The sequence below is a fragment of the Pristis pectinata genome, chromosome 5 (genome assembly GCF_009764475.1).
Source record: "Pristis pectinata isolate sPriPec2 chromosome 5, sPriPec2.1.pri, whole genome shotgun sequence".
NCBI classification, from domain to species: domain Eukaryota; kingdom Metazoa; phylum Chordata; class Chondrichthyes; order Rhinopristiformes; family Pristidae; genus Pristis; species Pristis pectinata.
Window position 1 is genome coordinate 88,317,363 of NC_067409.1, and position 20,898 is coordinate 88,338,260.

The 20,898-nt window shown below is 41.2% G+C and overlaps 1 protein-coding gene across 1 annotated transcript in view; it reads left to right on the top strand.

Annotated features, from left to right (window-relative positions):
* Nucleotides 1–20,898, top strand: part of LOC127570615 (sodium/hydrogen exchanger 3) — a 112,735-nt gene that overhangs the window by 72,560 nt on the left and 19,277 nt on the right. Inside the window, exons 2-6 of the mRNA XM_052016334.1 lie at nucleotides 5,435–5,737; nucleotides 8,237–8,397; nucleotides 14,654–14,732; nucleotides 16,058–16,235; nucleotides 18,200–18,420. Coding sequence (XP_051872294.1) covers nucleotides 5,435–5,737; nucleotides 8,237–8,397; nucleotides 14,654–14,732; nucleotides 16,058–16,235; nucleotides 18,200–18,420 — 942 coding nt within the window. The remainder of the gene's footprint in view (nucleotides 1–5,434; nucleotides 5,738–8,236; nucleotides 8,398–14,653; nucleotides 14,733–16,057; nucleotides 16,236–18,199; nucleotides 18,421–20,898) is intronic.

A 20,898-nucleotide genomic window follows, 5' to 3' on the forward strand; every position in this document is an offset into this window, starting at 1 on the left:
CCAAACTTTAAAGATAAAAGACATAAAAGGCAAATGTTAATTACCCATTTTTTAATATGTTCCATAAAATTTTGTAAGCAAACTTGGATCAACTGCTTTATTCTGTAATATTTAACATAAATCTTTCTTGCATGATCCAGAGTCCAAAGTTGTATATTCATAAATTGTGACTTCATAACTGCACACATTGATTTTTCTCTGAAGAATTGTACATCTTGGGCAAGAGGGGAAGGAAACAGTTCAGTGGAAGATGCAAGCTGAGTAGCATTCTGTAACAGAATGGGGAATATCTGTTCAACATCTATGGGGAATGACTGCTGGAAAAGGGAAGATGGAAATTATTGTATAGTGTGAAAGGTTCCTTTAGAAACCCAGCCTGTAGAACATAAGGGCAATTTTCCTATATTGAACGTGCAGAAAAAATTGTTGTTCTGTGGGTCAGTGGTTGCTGCCACAATAACCTATCATTGAGAATGTTGGGCTTAAAAATGAGACCAGTCCAAGTGTTGTGGACATTGAAGATATGGGTTATTGAAGTGATGAACTGACTTGCATTTACCTAACACCCTTTACTTTGATAGTATGCCCCAAAGCACTCTCAAGCCAGTGAAGTACTTTCTAAGATGCAATCACTATTGCGTTGGATACAAGATGATCATTAAATAGTTTTCTTTAGATAAGTTTTTTGTTTCCTTGTCTTGAATAATCATTGTTAATATTTGAAAAGCTGTCTCAAAAAATTCAGTGTGTGTGTGGAAATTTAATGGCTGTTGGGTTATTGTCACTAATACAGAACACTTTAGGATAAGAGATAAAATATCTTTATCAGTCACATGTACATAGAAACACAGTGAAATGCATCTTTTGCATAGTGTTTTGGGGGCAGCCAACAAGTGTCGCCACGCTTCTGGCGCCAACATAGCATGCCCACAACTTCCTAACCCGTACGTCTTTGGAATGTGGAAGGAAAGCGGAGCACCTGGAGGAAACCCATGCAGACACGGGGAGAAGGTATAAGCTCCTTACAGACAGTGGTGGGAATTGAACCTGGGTCGCTAGCGCTGTAAAGCGTTACGCTAACTGCCGCACTACCATTGCAGTGACTACACTTCAAAATTATTTAACCAATAAAACTCTTCTTGGGATCCAATGTTGTGAGATAGAGATAGAGATATATAAATCAAATAAATTCAGTTTGTGAGAATTTTAGCTATCTGGCTGTCATATAAACTAATCATTCTGTGTTTTGTGTTCTAGAAATCCCAACAAAAGAATATTTTACTCCTCTTTAGATTTAAAAGGAAAACTTAAGTAATAGCTCAATAGTTAAACCTGCTGCTCTGAGTTAGATGAACAATGCTGGAAGAACTCAGGAAGTTGAGTAGCATTTATGGAGGCCAAAAGTGTAATCTTACATTTTGGGTCAAGACCCTGCATCAGGACTGAGAGGGAACAAGAAAGATTACCAGAATAAAGCAATACATAGGGGGATGGGAGAGAGGCTGGTAGGTTAGAGAGAGAACCAGATGGGGAAGGGATAATGGGCAGATGGAACCAGGTGGGGCAGAGGGTGATGGCAGGGAAGCTGGTAGGTGATAGGTGGGACCAGGTGGGGAGGGGATGATAGGTAAATGGAATCGGGTCGGATGAGCAAGAGGAGAGGAAACTAGGTGAACAGGTGAGTGTGTGTGTGGGAGGAGAGCGCCAGGGGTGTGGGTTATGTGAAATTGGAAGATTCAATATTCATACTGTTGGTTTGTAAGCTACCCACATGGAATATGAGAAGTTCATCCAATTTGTGTTTGGCCCCTCTGGAGCAATAGACAAGGCAGAGGGCAGACAGGTCAGTCTGGGAATGGGAAGGAGAGTTGACAGGAAGCTTGAGATGGGAGGAGAAATTGAGAAAAAAGGGTGGCATCCTTACAGGAGGCAGGGTGGGAGCAGGTATGGTCCAGGTAGCAATGAGAATTGTTGAATTTATAAAATGTCAGTGGCAAGTCTGTCTCACGAGATGGAGCAAGATCCAGAAAAGAGAAGTATCAGTGATGGTCCAGGTGAACTTGAGGGCAGGGTGGGAGTTGGTGGGAAGACTGAAGTTGATAAGTACTGCATGAGTGCAGGAGGCAGCACCGATGTAGCAGAGAAAGAGTTGTGGCTAGTGGGGCTGCTGGAATAGGCTCGGAATAAGGACTGTTCCTTGTAGCTAACAAAAAGACAGGTGTAGCTAGGGCCTATGTGAGTGCTTCTGGCTTCCCTCTTGATTTGCAGAAAGTGGGAAGGATTTGAAAGAGAAGTTGTTGAGGGTAAGGACAAGTTCCTCCAAGTGGATGAGAGTGTTAGTGGACAAGAAATGATTGAGCCTTTGTTCAAGAAAGAAATGCAGGGCTCTAAGACCACCTTGGTGGATGAAAGTGTACAGCAATTGGATGCCCATGTTAAAGATGGGAAGGTTGGGACCAAGAAATTGGATGTTATCAAAATGGTGGAGGGCATGAGAGGTGTTCTGGACATAAATAGCAAGGGACTGAACAGGGGGGGGGACAGGATGGAGTTCAGATATGAAGAAAAGAGTTGAAGGGGCAAGAGCAGGCAGAAACATTGAGCCTGCCTGGGTGGTCCTGTTTATGAATCTTATCTGAGATGGTCACGGGCAGTGTGGGGGCTCTGAGGTTGGAGACTGTGGAGGGATATTTCCTAATTAGAATTGGAATTGTTTATTATTGTCACATGTACTGAGATATGGTGAAAAACTTAGTTTTGCAAGCCATCCATACAGATCATTTCAAAACATAAGTACATTGAGGGAGTTCAGGGGAAAAGCAATAACAGAATGCGGAATATAGTGTTACAATTGCAGAGAAAGTGCAGTACAGGTAAACAATAAGGGCCATAAGGTAGGTTGTGTGTAAAGAGCTCCAATGCCATCTTCAAATTCGCTGACGATACTACTGTTGTTGGATGAATCACGGGTGGCGATGAGTCAGGTTACTGCAGCAAGATAGGACACCTGGTTGAGTGGTGCCACAACAACCTCTTGCTCAGTGTCAGCAATACTAAAGAACTGATTGTTGACTTCAAGAAGGGGAAGGAGGGCGAATGTGCACCAGTCTACATTGGGGGATCGGCAGTGGAGAGAGTCAGCAGCTTTAAATTCTTGGGTGTTAACATTTCAGTTGACCAGTTCTGGGCCCGGCACACAGATGCAATCACAAGGAAAGCGCCTCAGAGTCTTTACTTTCTTAGGAGGTTAAGGTGGTTCAGGTTCAGCTTGTCACTGGACACTGTAACAAACTTCTTCAGATGTACTGTTGAAAGTATCCTAGTTGGTTGCATCATTGTCTAGTACGGCAATTTGAATGTGCAGGAACGTAAGAAGCTTCAGAGAGTAGTGGACTCATCCCTTCCCATCATTGGTAATACTGACAGGAAGCAAGAAGGAAACATCCATCATCAAAGATCCCCACCATTCAGGCCATGCCATCTTTTCGCAGCTACCTTCAGACAGAAGGCCTGAAGTCCCACACCACCAGGTTCAATACAGCTACTTCCCTTCAACCATTCAGTTCTTGAACCAACTGGTAAAACTCTAATTACTCCAGTTTAGCAACACTGACCACTTTGATCGCTTTGCACTAAAATGGACTTAGTGTTTTTTTTGTTCAAATTGTGTTCCTCCTTGTAAAAGTTGCGTATTATTTGTTTTTCTTGTGAATGCTGCTTATATGACGCTTTGTGCCTGTGATACTGCTGCAGGTAAGTTTTTCCATTGCATCTGTGCATACATGTACTTGTTCATATGACAATCAACTCTACTTTGACATTAACACATAAGAGGTACATTCAAGAATCTTACAACAGCATAGTAGAAGCTGTATTTGAGCCTGGTGTGTGTTCAAGCTTTTGTATCTTCTACCTGGTGGAAGGAGGGAGAAGATACAATGTCCAGGGTAGGATGGGTCTTTAATTATACTGGTGGCTCTTCCGATGTTGCGAGAAGTATAGATACAATCCATGGAGGGGAGGGTAGTTTTCATGATGGACTGTGCTGTATCCACAGTTCAGCCATTTCTTGTGGTCTTGAGCAGAGCAGTTGCTATACCAAGCTGTGATGCAACCAAATAGGATGCTTTCAGTGGTGCATCTATTAAAATTGTTAAGGGGACATTGGGGACATGCCAAATTTCCTTACCCTTCTGAGGAAGTAGAGGTGGTGGTGTGTCGTCCTGGCCATAACACCTACGTGGTTGGACCAGGTCAAGCTATTGGTGATATTTACGCCTAGGAACTTGAGGCTCTCGACCATCTCCATCTCAGCACCATTAATACATACAGGGCCATGTGCTCTGCCCCTTTATCTGAAGTCCATGATCTGCTCGTTTTGCTGACATTGAGGAAGATGTTGTTGTCATGACACCATGTTACTAGACTCTCTATCTCTTTCATCTACTCCGTCTTGTCATTATTTGAGTCCTAAAAGAATTGGAATATTCCCTTCAAATTCTGAAGGAAGAAGCTTGCAAAAATTTGATTCGTGTTGGGAATGGATATCCACAATTTTCTTTTCATTTTGTGCTGGTTGCACCATGATAGATAACCTCTTTTCAGAGCTCAAGGTGTTTTGGTGTCACTGAATCACATGTCTATATTGTAGAACAGATTGTGCAGAAGTTTAGTAAGTCTCTTGAAAACATGGGTCGTCAAATGTCTTGGAGTTCACAAATCTTGAACCTAACTAATTTAGATGTGCACCTTTGGTTGTGAATCTGTTGCAGTTATGAGAGAGGGACTGGTTTTAGAATATATGCCCAATAATTAGAATTGAATGATTAAATTGTGTGTCTTGGGCTGTGAGATGAAATGAGAATGAAGCCAATTGGGCTTTTATTCCCAGTAGTTAAGTAATTTTGGCAGCAGTTTAGAAATATAAATGATGCTGTTACAAAAAAAAATCTAAAAATATCCATGTTCACAGTTTTGAAGTGCCTGTACTTATTCCACAATTGCATGTTTACTTGTGTCATTATTACAGAAGAGGAACTGCTGTATTATGATATATGATCACAATGCTATTGGTCAACTCAAGTCCTAACCTAGTGTCCTAAGTATTATTCAAATATTTTGTGCAAGGCAAGGTAACCAGGCTTGGAGCTCCCTCAAGTGCCTATGTGCTAAACATTCTTTTAAATATATCTACAAGTTTAAATAATTTGCATCTGTAAGAAAATATGTATTGGTAATATGATGAATCTGCCTCTGACACAATCTTGGGAGCTTACTGTGCACATTCTAAATAGGGGAGGGGTCTTTTGGTGCCAAAGTACGACTCAACTCTGTTTGCTGAGTGGGGTAATTTATTTGATTATATTGATTGTTTAACATGGTCAGGCACAAAAAACTCTCCTGGTTATTAATTTTCCATTTTCCTTCTCTTTAGTTTTCCACCTGTCTGAAAAAGTCACCTCTGTGGTTCCAGAGAGTGCCCTGCTGATTGTGTTAGGTCTCATCCTGGGAGGAATTGTCTGGGCAGCTGATCACACTGCCTCCTTCACTTTAACACCGACCGTCTTCTTTTTCTACCTCTTGCCACCTATCGTATTGGATGCTGGATATTTCATGCCCAACCGACACTTCTTTGGCAACCTCGGATCGATTCTCATGTATGCTGTCATTGGCACAATTTGGAATGCTGCAACAACTGGCCTCTCCCTCTATGGTGTCTTCTTGTCGGGTGCTATGGGTAAGGCACAGATCTGGAATGTAGTTTTTTATCCAATGGAAGTGAGCTAGGGCAAAATATAAGCAGCTGTTTTTGATATCTGAAGTCCAAAGGCAGTCCAAGTTGTCTCTTGTCGATGTCTTCTCCTGTCAATGTCTTCTCCTGTCAATATATACCAATAGAGTTCTGTCACTGTTGTTATCCCATTGGTTGTTTGTAAATGTATGTGAATAAGTCTGGAGTTCTGTTTTTTTTTGTCCGCTTTGTGTGGGTACATGGCTGACCTCATTGCAACAGTATTGCTGATTTCCTGAGTGCTCTTCAGAGGCTCGCTGAGACAAATTCAGCAGAAAGTTTACTTTCCCCAAATAACTGTCAATTCAAACTTCAATACCAAAATTAATAAATAAACATATACAGTGATGTGGTGACAAAGAAAACCAAGTGGATTTCAGTACTGATCAGTCATGATCTAAATTAAAATGGGGACAAGCTCAAGGGATTGAATAGCCTACATGGGTTCAAATGGAATCTAACAAAATTGTAAAGTAGTTGTCTGGCTCCATATCTCCATTTTCAGCCATAACCTGCTGCCCTCCATAAATAAACCCTCTTGTCTCAATGAGCTATACCTATGCAACAATTACTGAGGCATTTCTCAAACTTTTGTTTGTGAAGAGAACCATAGATATTTTTCTTTTAACTTCATAGGAGTAATTTGACTAGGCTGTTGATCTGTCCTGGAGGTCAGAAGGATGTAGGCTCCAGAGATTTGAGCCAGGCTAACACTTCTGTGCAAAAAAAGCTGAGGAAGTGCTGCTATGGCCAAGATATCATCTTTCACATGAGATGTAAAACATCCTATGATTCTTTTTGGTGAAGAGCTAGTAACTTCTCTGGTCTCCTGGCCTTGTTAATCTGTCATCAGTAAAATATTTCCTGACCGTGATCTTACTTTCTATTCGATCTTCCATTACAGCATGGAACATAGAACACTACAGCACAGTACAGGCCCTTGGGCCCACAATGTTGTGCCGACATTTTATCCTGCTCTAAGATCTATCTAACCCTTCCCTCCCACATAGCCCCCTATTTTTCTATCATCCATGTGTCTATCTAAGAGTTTCTTAAATGTCCCTAATGTATCTGCCCCCACAACCTCTGCCAGCAGAGCATTCCACACACCCACCACTCTGTATATAAAAAAAAAACTTACCCCGACATCCCCCTTATACCTTCCTCCAACCACCTTAAAATTATGTCCCCTCGTGTTAGCCATTGTCACACTGGGGAAAAAGTCTTTGACTGTCCACTCGATCTATGTCTCTTATCTTGTATACCTCTATCAAGTCACCTCTCATCCTCCTCCTCTCCAAAGAGAAAAGCCCCAGCTCACTCAACCTGTCCTCATAAGACATGCTCTCCAATCCAGGCAATAACCTGGTAAATCTTCTCTGCACCCTCTCTAAAGCTTCCACATCCTTTCTACAATGAGGCGATCAGAACAGAACACAATACTCCAAGTGTGGTCTGACCAGAGTTCTATAGAGCTGCAACATCACCTTGCAGCTCTTGAACTCAATACCCCAAGTGATGAAAGCCAACATTCCATACGTCTTTCTAACAACCCTAGCGACCTGTGTGGCAACCTTGAGGGATCTATGGATGTGGACCCCAAGATCCCTCTGTTCCTCCACGCTGCTAGGAGTTCTACCGTTAACCTTGTATTCTGCCTTCAAATTCGATCTCCCGAAGTGTATCACTTCACACTTACCCAGGTTGAACTCCATCTGCCACTTCTCAGCCCAGATCTGCATTCTATCAATATCCTGTTGTAATCTACAGCAATCTTCTACACTATCAACTGCACCACCAACCTTTGCATCATCAGCAAACTTACTAACCCACCTTCCACATCCTCATCCAAGTAATTTATAAAAAATCCCTGCAGAACACCACTGGTCACTGACCTCCAGGCAGGATATGCTCCATTTACCACCACCCTCTGTCTTTTATGGGTGAGCCAATTCTGAATCCACACAGCCAAGGTTTCCTGGATCCCATGCCTCCTGATTTTCTGAATAAGCCTTATTAAAGGCCTTACTAAAATCCATGTACACCACATGACGTTTGACATTTGAAAACAACTACTTTGGCTGGAAGCATTTTAAAGGTCATGAAAGGCACCATGTAAATCCAAGTTCTTTTGTTGATTCTTTAAATTGAATAGTCATTTTCCAGCTATCCTACGTTTGATCGGAAGATTGCAACTTATTGCTCATGACCTCTACCACAACAGTGGAGGAGTATGTGTGGCTTGTTAGATAATGCAGCATAATTTTGTGAGCCCCAATTGTAATGCCCTCTATCACCACCACCATCCAACAACGCATAATAAAGGACTGGAGAAAGGTTCAACTGTGGACCGTGTGCTTGCATCTCCATTTGTCAGTACATCGCATTTATAATGTTGCTGTTACTGAAAGCCACTGTTTCTTCTGAATTCTATTTGTTCTGCAGGAAAACTCGATGCTGGCCTCCTGGAATTCCTTCTGTTTGGAAGTCTGATTGCTGCAGTTGATCCAGTAGCTGTATTGGCTGTGTTTGAAGAGGTTCATGTTAATGAAGTGTTGTTTATCATTGTCTTTGGAGAATCTCTTCTTAATGATGCAGTCACTGTGGTAAGCTCAGAGTTTAATACTTGATAAATTTTCTTCTAGTCTAATGTTGCACCAATATCTTATTGGACTTGGGATCATTGCCTATCTAAATTGCCCCTAAAATGTTCTTTTATACTGTCTTAACCCTAGTTGCATTATCTCAAGAGTTTGATATCATTGAGTGGTCAGATGTTAGGGCACCTCGGTGTTAATCTGGTATCAAATTTAGTCCAGACCATGTAAGGATGGCAGGCTTTGATCCCTCACAGGTATGTCAGTTTTGTTTTTCTGTTGGTTTCACGACTTAATAGTCACTTTTACTGATCGAGAATGCCTGCTTCTCAGTTTTTTTCAGAAATTTGAACTGATTTTAACTTTCATTTTCTGAATTGTCATTTCCTAACTAGTTTGTGGGGATGCATTCAGCAGGAAGGTGTTTTACGTTAGTTTTGGATGTAGCTTTCCCATGAACTGTTGTTGTGTATTGATAATGTGGAATAGAGTTGTTCCACATTTGTTCACGGATAGCAGCAAATGCTCCCAGTGAAGTAGCAATGCCCAGAAACTGAGGACATGTTTCCAATGCTGTCCATGTTTAACCTAACCCTGGGAGAATATCCAGCAATTACCATGCCCATAATCTCTTGGTCAGATTAACACTGTTAAATTTTGGGCATTTTGCAATGGGGTGAATTTAACATTTATTAATGTGATTTTTTTTTTAATTCTACCCGTTTCAATTGCCCATCTAGGTCTCCTCCTCCCATCCTGGAATAGCTACAATAAAATTGTTGACAAATTGTAGCAATTTATTTTTTTCAGATGTCAGGCAAGGAAAAAGCCAATGGTAGAGTGCTTTTGGAATCAGGGTTCCAGAAAGATTTTCTTTTCCACTTTGGAGCCCTAATTACTTGGGCCTTGGGTAACAATGTCCAAGATTTTTTGAAACAATATCTTTATCTTCTGAAAGGATTCTATTCTACAACTCTTTAATCCAGTCTCTACAAATGAAAGTCTAGTGCTTAACAATGAAGCCGCTCGTTGTGAGCAGAATGATCAGTTAGAACGTACATTCAGAATTGGCACAAAATTTTATGTTTTGTCATATTTAATGAGTTGATCCCAAACTCTGTCGCATCATTTTACAAGCTTACTTATAAAAGAATGCTTCCACTTTACAAGACTGGAAAATAAATTGCATTAACAATGTTGTAATTTTGTCATTAGCTTTTGACTTCCAGTTGTCATTCTCCAAGTACATGATATTTATGTCATGCACATTCCATAACAAAGTGATAAAATTGGGACACTTGGAGATCTTAAAAGGTGATGGCCTGGAAGCAATTCTTTCAAGAATCACAGAAAATTTCTAAAGAACTGAAGAATTTCTTTTTAAAAAAAAGTAATGAATCTGATAGCCCATTTAAGAAAAAATGCTTTGGAATCACTTGAGATTACATAGCATGCCACTGTCTAAAATGTTTTAAATCTGCTTAGAGTGGAGTAGCACTTGCCTTAAGAGCTATACATAGAAGTTCTTCCTCTGTCATAGGCACTAAATGTGCATCTAGTAGCAGCTAGTTGTTGTATTCTGCTTCTTGAACTCTGCATTCATGTTCAAGGAAACATTGCAGAAGCATATTATCACAGGCAGCCATCTTTCCATTATGTATTTAGTGCCAGCAGTTGAGGACAAATTCTCCTGTCAACCCCTTCCCATCCTATTATTCCCCTCCAATCCAGCTAAAGACTAGTATCTGCTTATAAAGCTGGGGAATGTGGAACGTTCTGGTGTAGTACAGTATGAAAAATATGATTTAACTGGGCCAACTGAAAGCCGTAATTAGAACGTGGATATAAAGGAAGAAAATTCTGGAGATAAAAAGCCAAAATTAACATTTGAGAACTTAAACAATGAATTGACTGATATGCTTTTAAAAACATTTCAGAACTATTGAAAAATCTGCTGTCAGAATTCAGCTGTGAAAATATTTCAGTTTCTCTAAAGTTTTAAGCTTGCCTAGAAATATAAGCAAAGTGTAATAAGCATCAAATTAGTTGCACAGTATGATAGCATTTGACAATCCTAGTTCTGCTGACCAAAATTGTTTTCAATTATTTTATGACTGACCTACTGAAATAAAGAGGGAGAGCCTCTGTGGAATTGCTTGTTACTCTGAAGGGTGCTGCTTTTACCTCAACTTCTGTCTTAACATATGTGAATCTTGTTGAATTTTGTTAGGAAAAGATTTAAAACAAATTTGATCTTTCTATAACGTTCACCAAAGAGCCATTAGGGTTGCCAAATCTAGATGTACATTTGGAGGTTTCACATCACGACTTCCTACCACTTCCCACCACTGACTGCCCAACATGTTCATCCAATAGCTTAATACCTCTTAAGGACCAGTCAGAAAGGGGTGAATGTGCTTTTTTGTTTAACCTGATTTTGGTTATTCTTGATCCAGCCATTTGCTTCCGTTCCCTTTGTTAGAGCAAATGAAAGTGTTCAAAGAAAATGGAGGTTTATAAAGACAATTACTATTCATGCCACTGAGACTTTTGCTCCCCTGTTTGCTTGCAGCAGGTGCCTTAAATTCCCAGAGAATCCATAATGACCCTATAAGCCTATGCAGCGCAGGCACAAATCTCAATTAACGAGTGCTTTATACACAGCACCATTCTCTGAATTTTGTAGCAGGCTAATTTATCCTTGCTGACAAAATTCAGGTCTCGGGAAACTAAAAATAACCCTGATCACTGTCTTTGGGGAAAATGCAGAACAGTATAAGGTATGAGAGAGAGAGAGATCGCTGGGTTGTTTTCATCTCAGATATCTGGAACTATTTCTGTTGCTGTGGCAACTTATAGAGCCATAAATCTTCTGGAAGGTAGAATGGACCCAAAAGAGATGCGCTGGTTACCAATTGAGGACATGGCCTTGTGCTACCTGGTACAGTGCATCCAGTTAAGCTATTCCAATTTAAGTGATTGGAATAAATCATCAATGGAACCCATAGTATTTGAATTTATTACTAAAACCAGAGGTTCAAGTAAGATGGGTAAAATATAATTGAAAACATAAAGGATATCTATGTAAAAGGTCCTTCATTATTGCATTTTATTGGCCTGAAATCAATGCAGCTGGTTTTAAGAGCTTACTACACATGAATAAAGTTCCTTTATAAAATCATAGGTTATTACTATCCCACAAGTATGACTTGTGCAGGGGAAGAGAAATGACATTCAAATTCTATCACACAGAGTAACTTGGGGAAGAGCACCATGAGTTTTTTTAAAAATCATATATTAAAATATTGAACTCTATTTATTACAGAGATGGGATTGTTGGTTTTTCTAGTTCCTGGCCAGAAAGGACACGGGATGGGAGGAAACTTTTTATAATTCTCTTTGCAGCCACTTCTTCCCCATTAAGTACATCTGAAGACTGGCTACTGTTGAAGAGCATCAGAACAATTAATGCAAAGTAGGATTCTACAGCAGCAATGAGATAAATAATTTGATTCAGTAATTTGGCTGAGGCATGGATATTTGCTGTGACAAAGGGAAAGCTCCCCTTCTCTTTGAGAGGGCAGATGTAACCTTCTCAAATCACTATGAACTTGGTTTTAATGTCTTATCTGAAAGATTTCACGTCTGATATGGTGAGGAATGCTGTATCATCAGTACTGCAGCAGAATGTCAACCTGGGTCGTGCTCCACTTTCTGGAGTCAGACGTGAGTCTGCAATATTCTAATTCAGTATCAATAGTGTTGACTGAGATTTATTTTTCTTGCCTTGTCAGTGGAGAGAAATCCCCACAATTTCTGCTGTCTTTGATGGAAAGCATTGAGAACTGATCATGTCCCATACCACAGTATGTCTTGTCTGTGTGAACTAAGAAAATGCTGACATGTCTGGTGGCCAGGCAGTGGCATTTGCTAATTTCTTCAGGTTAAGTTCTTGTATAGTGTCATGGCATTTTTCAAGAGATGTTATCAGGCAGCGGAGAGATGTATGGAGATTGTCACCCTGTTGCTCATGGACACACACCAACTAAGTATGACCGTGTGTGCCATTACCAGAGCACTGACTGTTTCCTAGTTCCTGACACTGAACCTTGCCCACACTCCCACCTCTCTACTTTGCTTTGTCGATCACACCTTTGGGAGTCCCTCACATCTGGTTAAGCAAGGTGGAAGGCAAGCTCAAGGTATATCTCATATCAAGGAAACCACTGCAGAAGGAGCTCCAACTACTCGCATCAGTTAAAAGGGAGGAGTGTTGAGGCCTCAATGGAACCACAACAATATCCTGAACAAAGACCTCAACACCTCCCTGACAGAAACAGGGCTTGAGCTAGACCTCCCATGCAGAACATGGGAACCAAACATAAAAGATGTGGCTGTGTTGTACCAACAGTAATCCAAAAGAAGTCCTGGTTGTGATTGTGAAGGATAGTCGAACGGTGGAACACTTTGCCAAAAACGAACCCCACGGATCCTTTCCCGGGCATGCGTCCGATATCCCAGCAAAATGTGAAAAGATACAGCAGCCTTAGCTAGTTGTGTTCTAATATCTGATTAAAGTCCCATTCCAGAGATTTGAGCACATTATCCAGTGAGACACTTCAGAGCAGTCAGCTGTTCTTTCTATACATTGAACCTGGTTATTTGGACTGCATTAGTTTGGTGCCCCCTAGTGATAAATGTGGATAAAACACTGGTACAGCAAGTTCTTGTTTTGTCTGTGATTCTCTGTTTTAGAGCATAAGCACATAAGAGAAAGAAGGTGGTGTAGGCCATTGGCCTCATGATCCTGTTCCACTTTCCACTAAGATCATTGGTTAAACCCATCTTGGCCTTAACATCGCTTCCACCTCTCTCTCAACACTCCTTGACTCCATTGTAGCTTGTTTGTTAATCTCTGCCTTGAATATATTGGAGAGTCCTCCTCCAAAGCTCTCTGGAGTAGAAAGTTGCGAAGATTCACAATCCTCAGGAAATTCCTTCTCATTTCCATCTGAAATGGATGATCCTTTACTCTGAAACTATGCCCATAAGTTCTATAATTTCCACTATAGCAATGGAGACTTCAGGGGAGAAGTAGTACTAGTTAATTATGACTGTAAATTATTTGTATTTATTTAAATGCTTCTAAGTATTTTAGACATTCTTTGAAATTTTCCATTTTTTTCCCCATTTTTTAAACTATCTTAGTAGCTTTTAGTGAGACCTGAGTATTGTCAGAAATGTACAGAATTTTGATAAGTTTGGGTCTTGCAGAGTTTGGGGGTGTGGCTTGGTCAGCTATCAGTTTGTCGGGCATTGCAGTTGTGGCTTGTTCATTATGCAGCCAGTGGCTCTGCTTCATTATGAACTTAAGTTGGCACTAGACTGCAATCATAGAATGGTAATTGATAATTAGTTTATTGTTGTCACATGTAACGAGATACAATGAAAAGCTTTGTTTGCCATCCACACAGATCATTCCATACATAAGTACATTGATGTAGTACAGAAGGAAAAGCAATAATTGAATGCAGAATATTGTTACATTTGCAGAGAAAGTGCAGAGCAGGTAGTCAAGTAAGGTGCAAGGGCCATGAGCTAGATTAGAGATCAGTTCTTTATCATACAAGAGGTCAGTTCAAGAGTTTTATAACAGCAGTAGAAGCTGTCCTTGACCTTGGTGGTATGTGTTCTCAAGTTTTTGTATCTTCTGCCTGATGGAAGTGGGGAGAAGAGAGAATGACCAGGGTGGGTAGGGTCTTTGATTACGTTGGATGCTTTCATGAGGCAGCGAGAAGTACAGACAGAGTCCATGGAGGGGAGGCTAGTTTTTGTGATAGCCTAAGCTATCTTCAAAACTTCCTGCAATTTCTTGCAGTTTTGGGCAGAGCAGTTGCTGTACCAAGCCACGGTGCATCTGTTTAAAATTAAAATGGTGAGGGTCATTGGAGACATGCTGAATTTCCTTGGCCTTCTGAGGAAGTAGAGGTGCTGTGTGCTTTCTTGGCCATAGCGGCTATGTGGCTGCACCAGGACAAAATATTTCTGTACTTAGAGGTCAGCGTAGGCAGCTTGCCATTTCACCATACAATATTGTCCCAGGGTTATTCAGCTTCAGACTTGGACTGGAAAATGTGGGGCTTTCCGAACTAGTAGGGACAGTTAGTGATAGGCTGCCAAGTGGCCGTTCAGATCTGAACAATGGTTTCATAATGTACTTGTATTCAAAACTTGATTGATTGCAATTATGTTTTTGTTTTTTTAGGTACTGTACAATGTTTTTGACTCATTTGTTGCAGTTGGAGCAGGGAATATTCAAGGCCTGGACTATTTCAAGGGCATAGGTAGGGGAATACATCCTGCAGTAACAAGTTCATTTCATCTCAGGTTGGACAATAAAAGTTGATCTCTGGTCATGTACCATTATCAAGTGTTTTTGTCTGGGTGATAAGCATGTTTCTAGATTGGGACATGAATTTGCTATTTTCGAGCTTGGACTTGACAATGAAATGTCCTCCAGCTAAACACAGGGAATATGTGATAATTTCCTTTTGTCCCAACCATATACTCTGTTCTCTAGCCATCGACTCCAACCTTCTCTCTGATAAAGCTGAGACTGAATCAGACTCTACAAAACCTTGGTATTTTGCACAGCCCCAAAGGTTAGCTTCTGATTATGTATTTGCATGAACATCAAGTCTAATTACACCTCCTAACACTGCCCCAGGCTTCATTCCCTTGTATCTAGACTAAACTATTTAACTATGTTCTTGACCAGATTGCCACTTTCTGTTCTGCATTAATGTTACTTTGTTGTTCAAGTCCTGTTTTCCCATAACCGAGCTCTTCATTAATTCAGTTTAACTTGATCTTAAAGTTTGTCTCCTTGTTTTCAAATTCCTCCATGCTTCCCTTCTCCCCCTTGTCCCCTTTGCCATAGTTTCCTCCAGCCCTGTAAGCTTTAGAGACATTTGCGTGCCATCAATTGGTGCCCTTTGTGCATTTCCAATTTTAAAACTTCTTCCACTACTGGTGGGCGAGCTTTCAATTGCTAAGGTCCGATAGATTAGAACTCCTTCCCGAAACTCCTTTTCTCCTAAATTTGTCTATATTCCTTTAAGACATTCCATAAAATCTATTCTTTTTAGGCCATGCCATGATAATATCTACCCTAGTGGGTCAATTCAAATTTAATTCAATAACACCAGGGTGAAAATGGCTAATACGAGGGGGCATAATTCTGAGGAGGGAGATATCAGGGGGATGTCAGAGGTAAGTTTTAAGTTTTTTTTACACAGTGGTGGGTGCGTGGAACACAATGCCGGTTGAGGTTGTGGGGGCAGATACATTAGGGATATTTTAGATATTCATGTGTCTATGTGGGAGGGAAGGGTTAGGTAGATATTAGAGCAGGATAAAATGTCAGCACAACATCATGGGCCAAAGGGCCTGTTATGTTCTAACACACTTGAGAAATCCATTATAATGTTTACCTGCATCAAAAGCACTATATCAATGCAAAATGTTACTGTTACTATTCTCTATTATCTCTCCGTTTTTGTTGTATGTTTTGTTGTATTGCGTCTTTATTCACAGTTTGACCATATCGAAGCCAGTGTGAGGTTTTAAATGTTTTTTTTCCCCTTTCCCATTCCCCCTTCTCCTTTAGTTTCTTTCTTTGTTGTAAGTTTGGGTGGAACTGCTGTTGGCATCATCTTTGCATTCTTGCTGTCGCTGGTAACCAGATTCACCAAGCACGTGAGAGTGATCGAACCTGGATTCGTCTTTGTGATTTCATACCTCTCCTACCTCACTGCCGAGATGCTTTCTCTTTCTGCTATTTTAGCGTAAGTAAAAGTTGTTTATTTCTGGCTGTACTGTTCCCAGGTGTACCTGTTGTTAGCAGTTGCAGAAGGATATGCTTCTACTGTTAAAACTGTGGGTGCTGCATGGCCTAGGGAGGCCCAACAGTGGTTGACATCTGGAACATGCTTGTAGAGGAGGTGGTGGAGGCAGATAAAACTGCAACACTTAAGAGGCAGTTAGACAGGCACTTGAATCGGCAAGGCATAGAAAGATACGGACTTAATGTGGGCAAATGGAATTATTATAGATGGACATAATAGTCAGCATGAACTTGGTGGGCTGAAGGGCCTGTTACTGTGCTGTACAACTCTGACACCATAATAGTATGGGGAAAAGAGGGGTCTCTCTAAGAAGGCTGAAGCCAGAAGGTACCAGATTCGATTTTCACTTTGGCTGAAATCAGTTAGCTTGGTACTTCATGTTTCATTTTGATATGTATGAAGGGCACTCAGCCCATCAAGTCGATGCCAGCTCTCAGAATAATCCCATTCCACCACTTATTTCCCTTTTAACCTATCCTCTCACGCGTGCCCTTTAATACTCCTCAACCTCTCCAACTGACCCCACCGATCTCCCACCTACACTAGGGTAATTTACAGTAGCCAAGGTACCTAATGACCAGCATGTCCTTTGGTTGTGGGAGGAAACCAGGATGCCTGGGGAAACTTAGCTGGCACACACACCACCAGTGGTTGGGATTGATCCCCAGTCACTGGAGCTATAAGACCACAGCACTACCTGTGGTGTCAGTGTACTGCTTCCGTACAAAGTGGCTGTTCTGGTGAATGGAAAGAGAAATAATGAGAATTCTTAATGCCTGATCACTGATCAAATCTTGAGAGGTCGATGGAGAGATGTTTCCTATTGTGGAGGAATCTAGTGCTGGAATTCGATGCTTAAAAAGAAAAGGTGTCACCCAATAAAATGGTTGAGGCAAAATCTTGTCTGAGGGCTGTAAGTCATTTGGAACTCACTTCCTCAAAGGGCAGGTGAAACAAATCTTTGAGTATACTTAAGGCAGGGGAAGATGGATTCTTGATGAACAAGGGGATGAAAGATTACTGGAGGTACACAAGAATGTGAGATTCTGGTTATAATCAAATCAACTGTGATCTTATGGTATGGTGGCATAGGCTTGAGGAGATGAGTGACCTATTCCTGCTCCTGATTGGTCTGTTCGTATTTGCTGCAGTCATGGTTACATGAGTCTCAGGGGATGATGGGTGCGCACAGCATCAACTATTGCTGTTTTACTCTCTACCAATGATCACTTGCATGCTAAAAGTGGTCTGGTGTGCATGCCTGCATCCATTCCTCTCTCCACCCTCAGTTATTAAAGTTTTTGGAATATATTGATGTGAAATGTGTGGGATTTTCTGTTGGTGAATTAAGTCTGGAGATGAATAGAAATTCTGCAGTTCTACAATGACAAATGAAGGGTCCTTCGAGGTTGTTCAGTTATCTTTTTTAAAAAAAAGTATTTCAATGAATATTGCTGAAATTGGCACAGGTTTCTGTTCTGTGAGCTGGTGAACTTGTTAAAGAATGCATGTGTAATGTGATGGAGTGATAGAGCACAGGTTTGTTTCGTTCAGTCTTGCACTGTTACAGGAATCATTGTGCAAGGGTCTGAGTTCCTTTCTCTAGCTGATGAGCATTCTTCCAGTGGTTGCCAGAGGCTATCAAAGTAGGAGTCTGGGAGCAGGTCACATGTACTGGCTCATTTGCTTCACTGATGGAGTTTCAACATTGTACACTGGAGTCTCAGCTGCAACAAGTTGATGGCTCAGATCAGCCAGATAGGGGAGAAAGTGATGATGGCGTGGGGTATTGAATGCATGGGGGGAATGAAGAGTGAACAATGTTCTTGTACGTTTTGTTCTGTGTAATGTTAGGATCTTGCTTCAATTCTGCCAACCTTAACTGTTTGTTTCTTTTCTATCAGTATCACGTTCTGTGGCATTTGCTGTCAGAAGTACGTGAAGGCCAACCTCTGTGAGCAATCCATCACCACTGTCAGATATGCAATGAAAATGCTGGCAAGTGGTGCAGAGACCATTATCTTCATGTTTTTGGGAATCTCTGCAGTGGACACTGAAATATGGACATGGAACACTGCCTTTATACTGCTCACGCTAGTCTTCATCTCTGTTTACAGAGTCATCGGTGAGTGCTGGACAACCAAGGCATAGACACAGACAAAGATATAGTTATATGATATATAGATATGGAGTGTAGAAACAGACCCCTCAGCCCACCAATTCCATGCTGACCATCAACTGTCCATTTTCACTATCAATTTCAACCACACCTCCACCCCACTTCAAGCTTCTACAACACATTATACAACTGGTGCAATTTACAGTGGTCAATTAACATATTAACCCACATCTTTGGGACTTGGGAGGAAACAGAAGTACACCGAGGAAACCCACGTGTTCACACCGAGGTTGTGCAAACTCCTTACAAGGTGTGTCAGGACTGAAGCTGGGTCATGAGCTGAGGCAGCAGCTTTACAAGCTGTGCCACCGACAAAGGTTGTTGCTTTGCTCAAATGTCTTTGTTTTAATTGACCAACAATTTCTGGACTTTGGTGAGGCTTTGAAGAAATCAGTTTTGACTTGAGCTGTCCCTCCTTGACTTTTGAACACAACAACTTATCCTTTTGCATGTGGAACAGAACCTGAATCAAACATGTGCATTGTTGTGAAGGATGAGGTGGATCAGACAGCACCTCTGTAGGGAAAAGAGAGTCAACACTTTGCAGGATGATCTTCCATTTGTGATATGGTAGACCATTTATCTTCATCTGGACCCCTTGCCTAGGTTTATAGTTATTTAACAGTTTAATGGCCCAGAAATTGACAGATGCCATAAAAAGTGTGTGGTCGTTATGTGTCATGGCAATAACTGTTGATTCTAGACCTTCCACAGTAAACTTCAGTGACACCCAGGGTCTTGAATAGCTGTTACATTTCCTTTGAATGCTGAAGAGCATTTTCAGGAAAATGTGGTGTCCGTAACACCAGCTGGATTAGGGATGGAGGGGCTGGGAGTGAGCGAGGGCTGGGTGTCAGAGGCCTGAATGGGGTCTTGGCAGCAGAGAGGTGGGAGAGGACATCTACATCTCGACTGGGAGGTTGGAGGGGAGGTGGGTGCAGTTCCAGGGGCCTGATTTGGGGCCAAAATGTGGAGATGGGTATTTGACTGGCTGGGTGGGGAGATGAGTGGAGATCGGGGAGTTGAAAAGGTTGGGGTAAGGGGTAAGATCAGTGGTTGATGTGGGGACCACTACCAGGACTGTGGTAGTCCAGTCAAATTTGCAGAGTGAGGAGGAAATGGTGCTTGTTGAAAAGTCCATATCAGTCACTGAAAGCAAGTAGACAGCATGACTAAATATTGGGACAATATCATCCCATTCTGATGTTCACCAACTTCAACTACTTTTTCTCTCCATTGAAGGTGCTTGAACTGCTCAGCATTTCTAACTTATTTTCATTTGCTTTGGAGCTTTTTGTATTGTGAAGGGATTGCAGTTTAAATAAATGACTTGTATGGTTGCTAAATTTGTCGATGACCCAAAGGTAGGTAGAAAGGTAGGAAAGTAAGTTGTGAGGAGGACATAGGATGCTACAAAGGGATAAGGATCTGTTAAGTGAGTGGACAAAAAGCTGACAAGCAGGTCATAATGTTGGAAAACGTAAAATTGTCCACTTTGCTAGGGAAAGTTAAACAAAAGTGTGTTATCTAAATGGTAACAGATTGCAGAGCTGAGATGTAGAGGGATCTGGGTGTCCTAGTGCATGATTTGCAAAAGACTGGTATGCAGGTGAAGCAAGCAATTAGGAAAGCCAACAGTGTTGTTTATTGCCAAGGGAATGGAATACAAAAAGTAGGGAGGCTATACTTCGGTTACATGAAGTGGTTGAGACTTCTCTGCATACAGTTTTGGTCTCCTTATAGAAAGAAGGATGTTAATGCATTGGAAGGAGTTCACAAAGTTTCCAAGAGTAACATCTGAAATAGGTGGATTGCCTTATGAGGAAAGTTTGGACAGTGGACAGGCTAGTTTCATATATAGAAGAGTGAGAGAGGGCTTGAATGAAATGTACAGGGAGCAGAGAGATCTCAACAGGGTGGCTATGGAGAGGATGTTTCCTCTTATGGAGAATATTGAACTTGACCACTGCTTAAAAGTAAGGAATGTTCATAACTGGTTAGTTATCTAATTAGTTAGAAAAGAGACTTAAGATTGTTAGAACTGGGGTGGATTGAAGTGTTTACATTCACAGATGTGAACAGATTAGGGATGAATAGAAGACATGCTTGGTAATTGGGGTGTGTTTATACAGCAGCATCAACTGCACCACCTGCCCTGTCCAATGGTGGAGAGGCGAAGGAGGGCACCTGCACCATTGGACGTAAAGAAAATGTGAAGGTGCGATCTAGATTGACAGAACTCTATTCAGGAAGGCATTCGTCTCTAGTGAGGAGGTGAAAAAAAAATTAAACATTGATTTCAAAATGCTGTGCGTTTATCCTTTATCATTTGTCTATCAATCCAGTCCAAATATTGAGAGATCCCTGGAAAATGACAATTTGTGCAGTGAAAACATGTCAGCTTGGATGTGGATTGTATTTCAG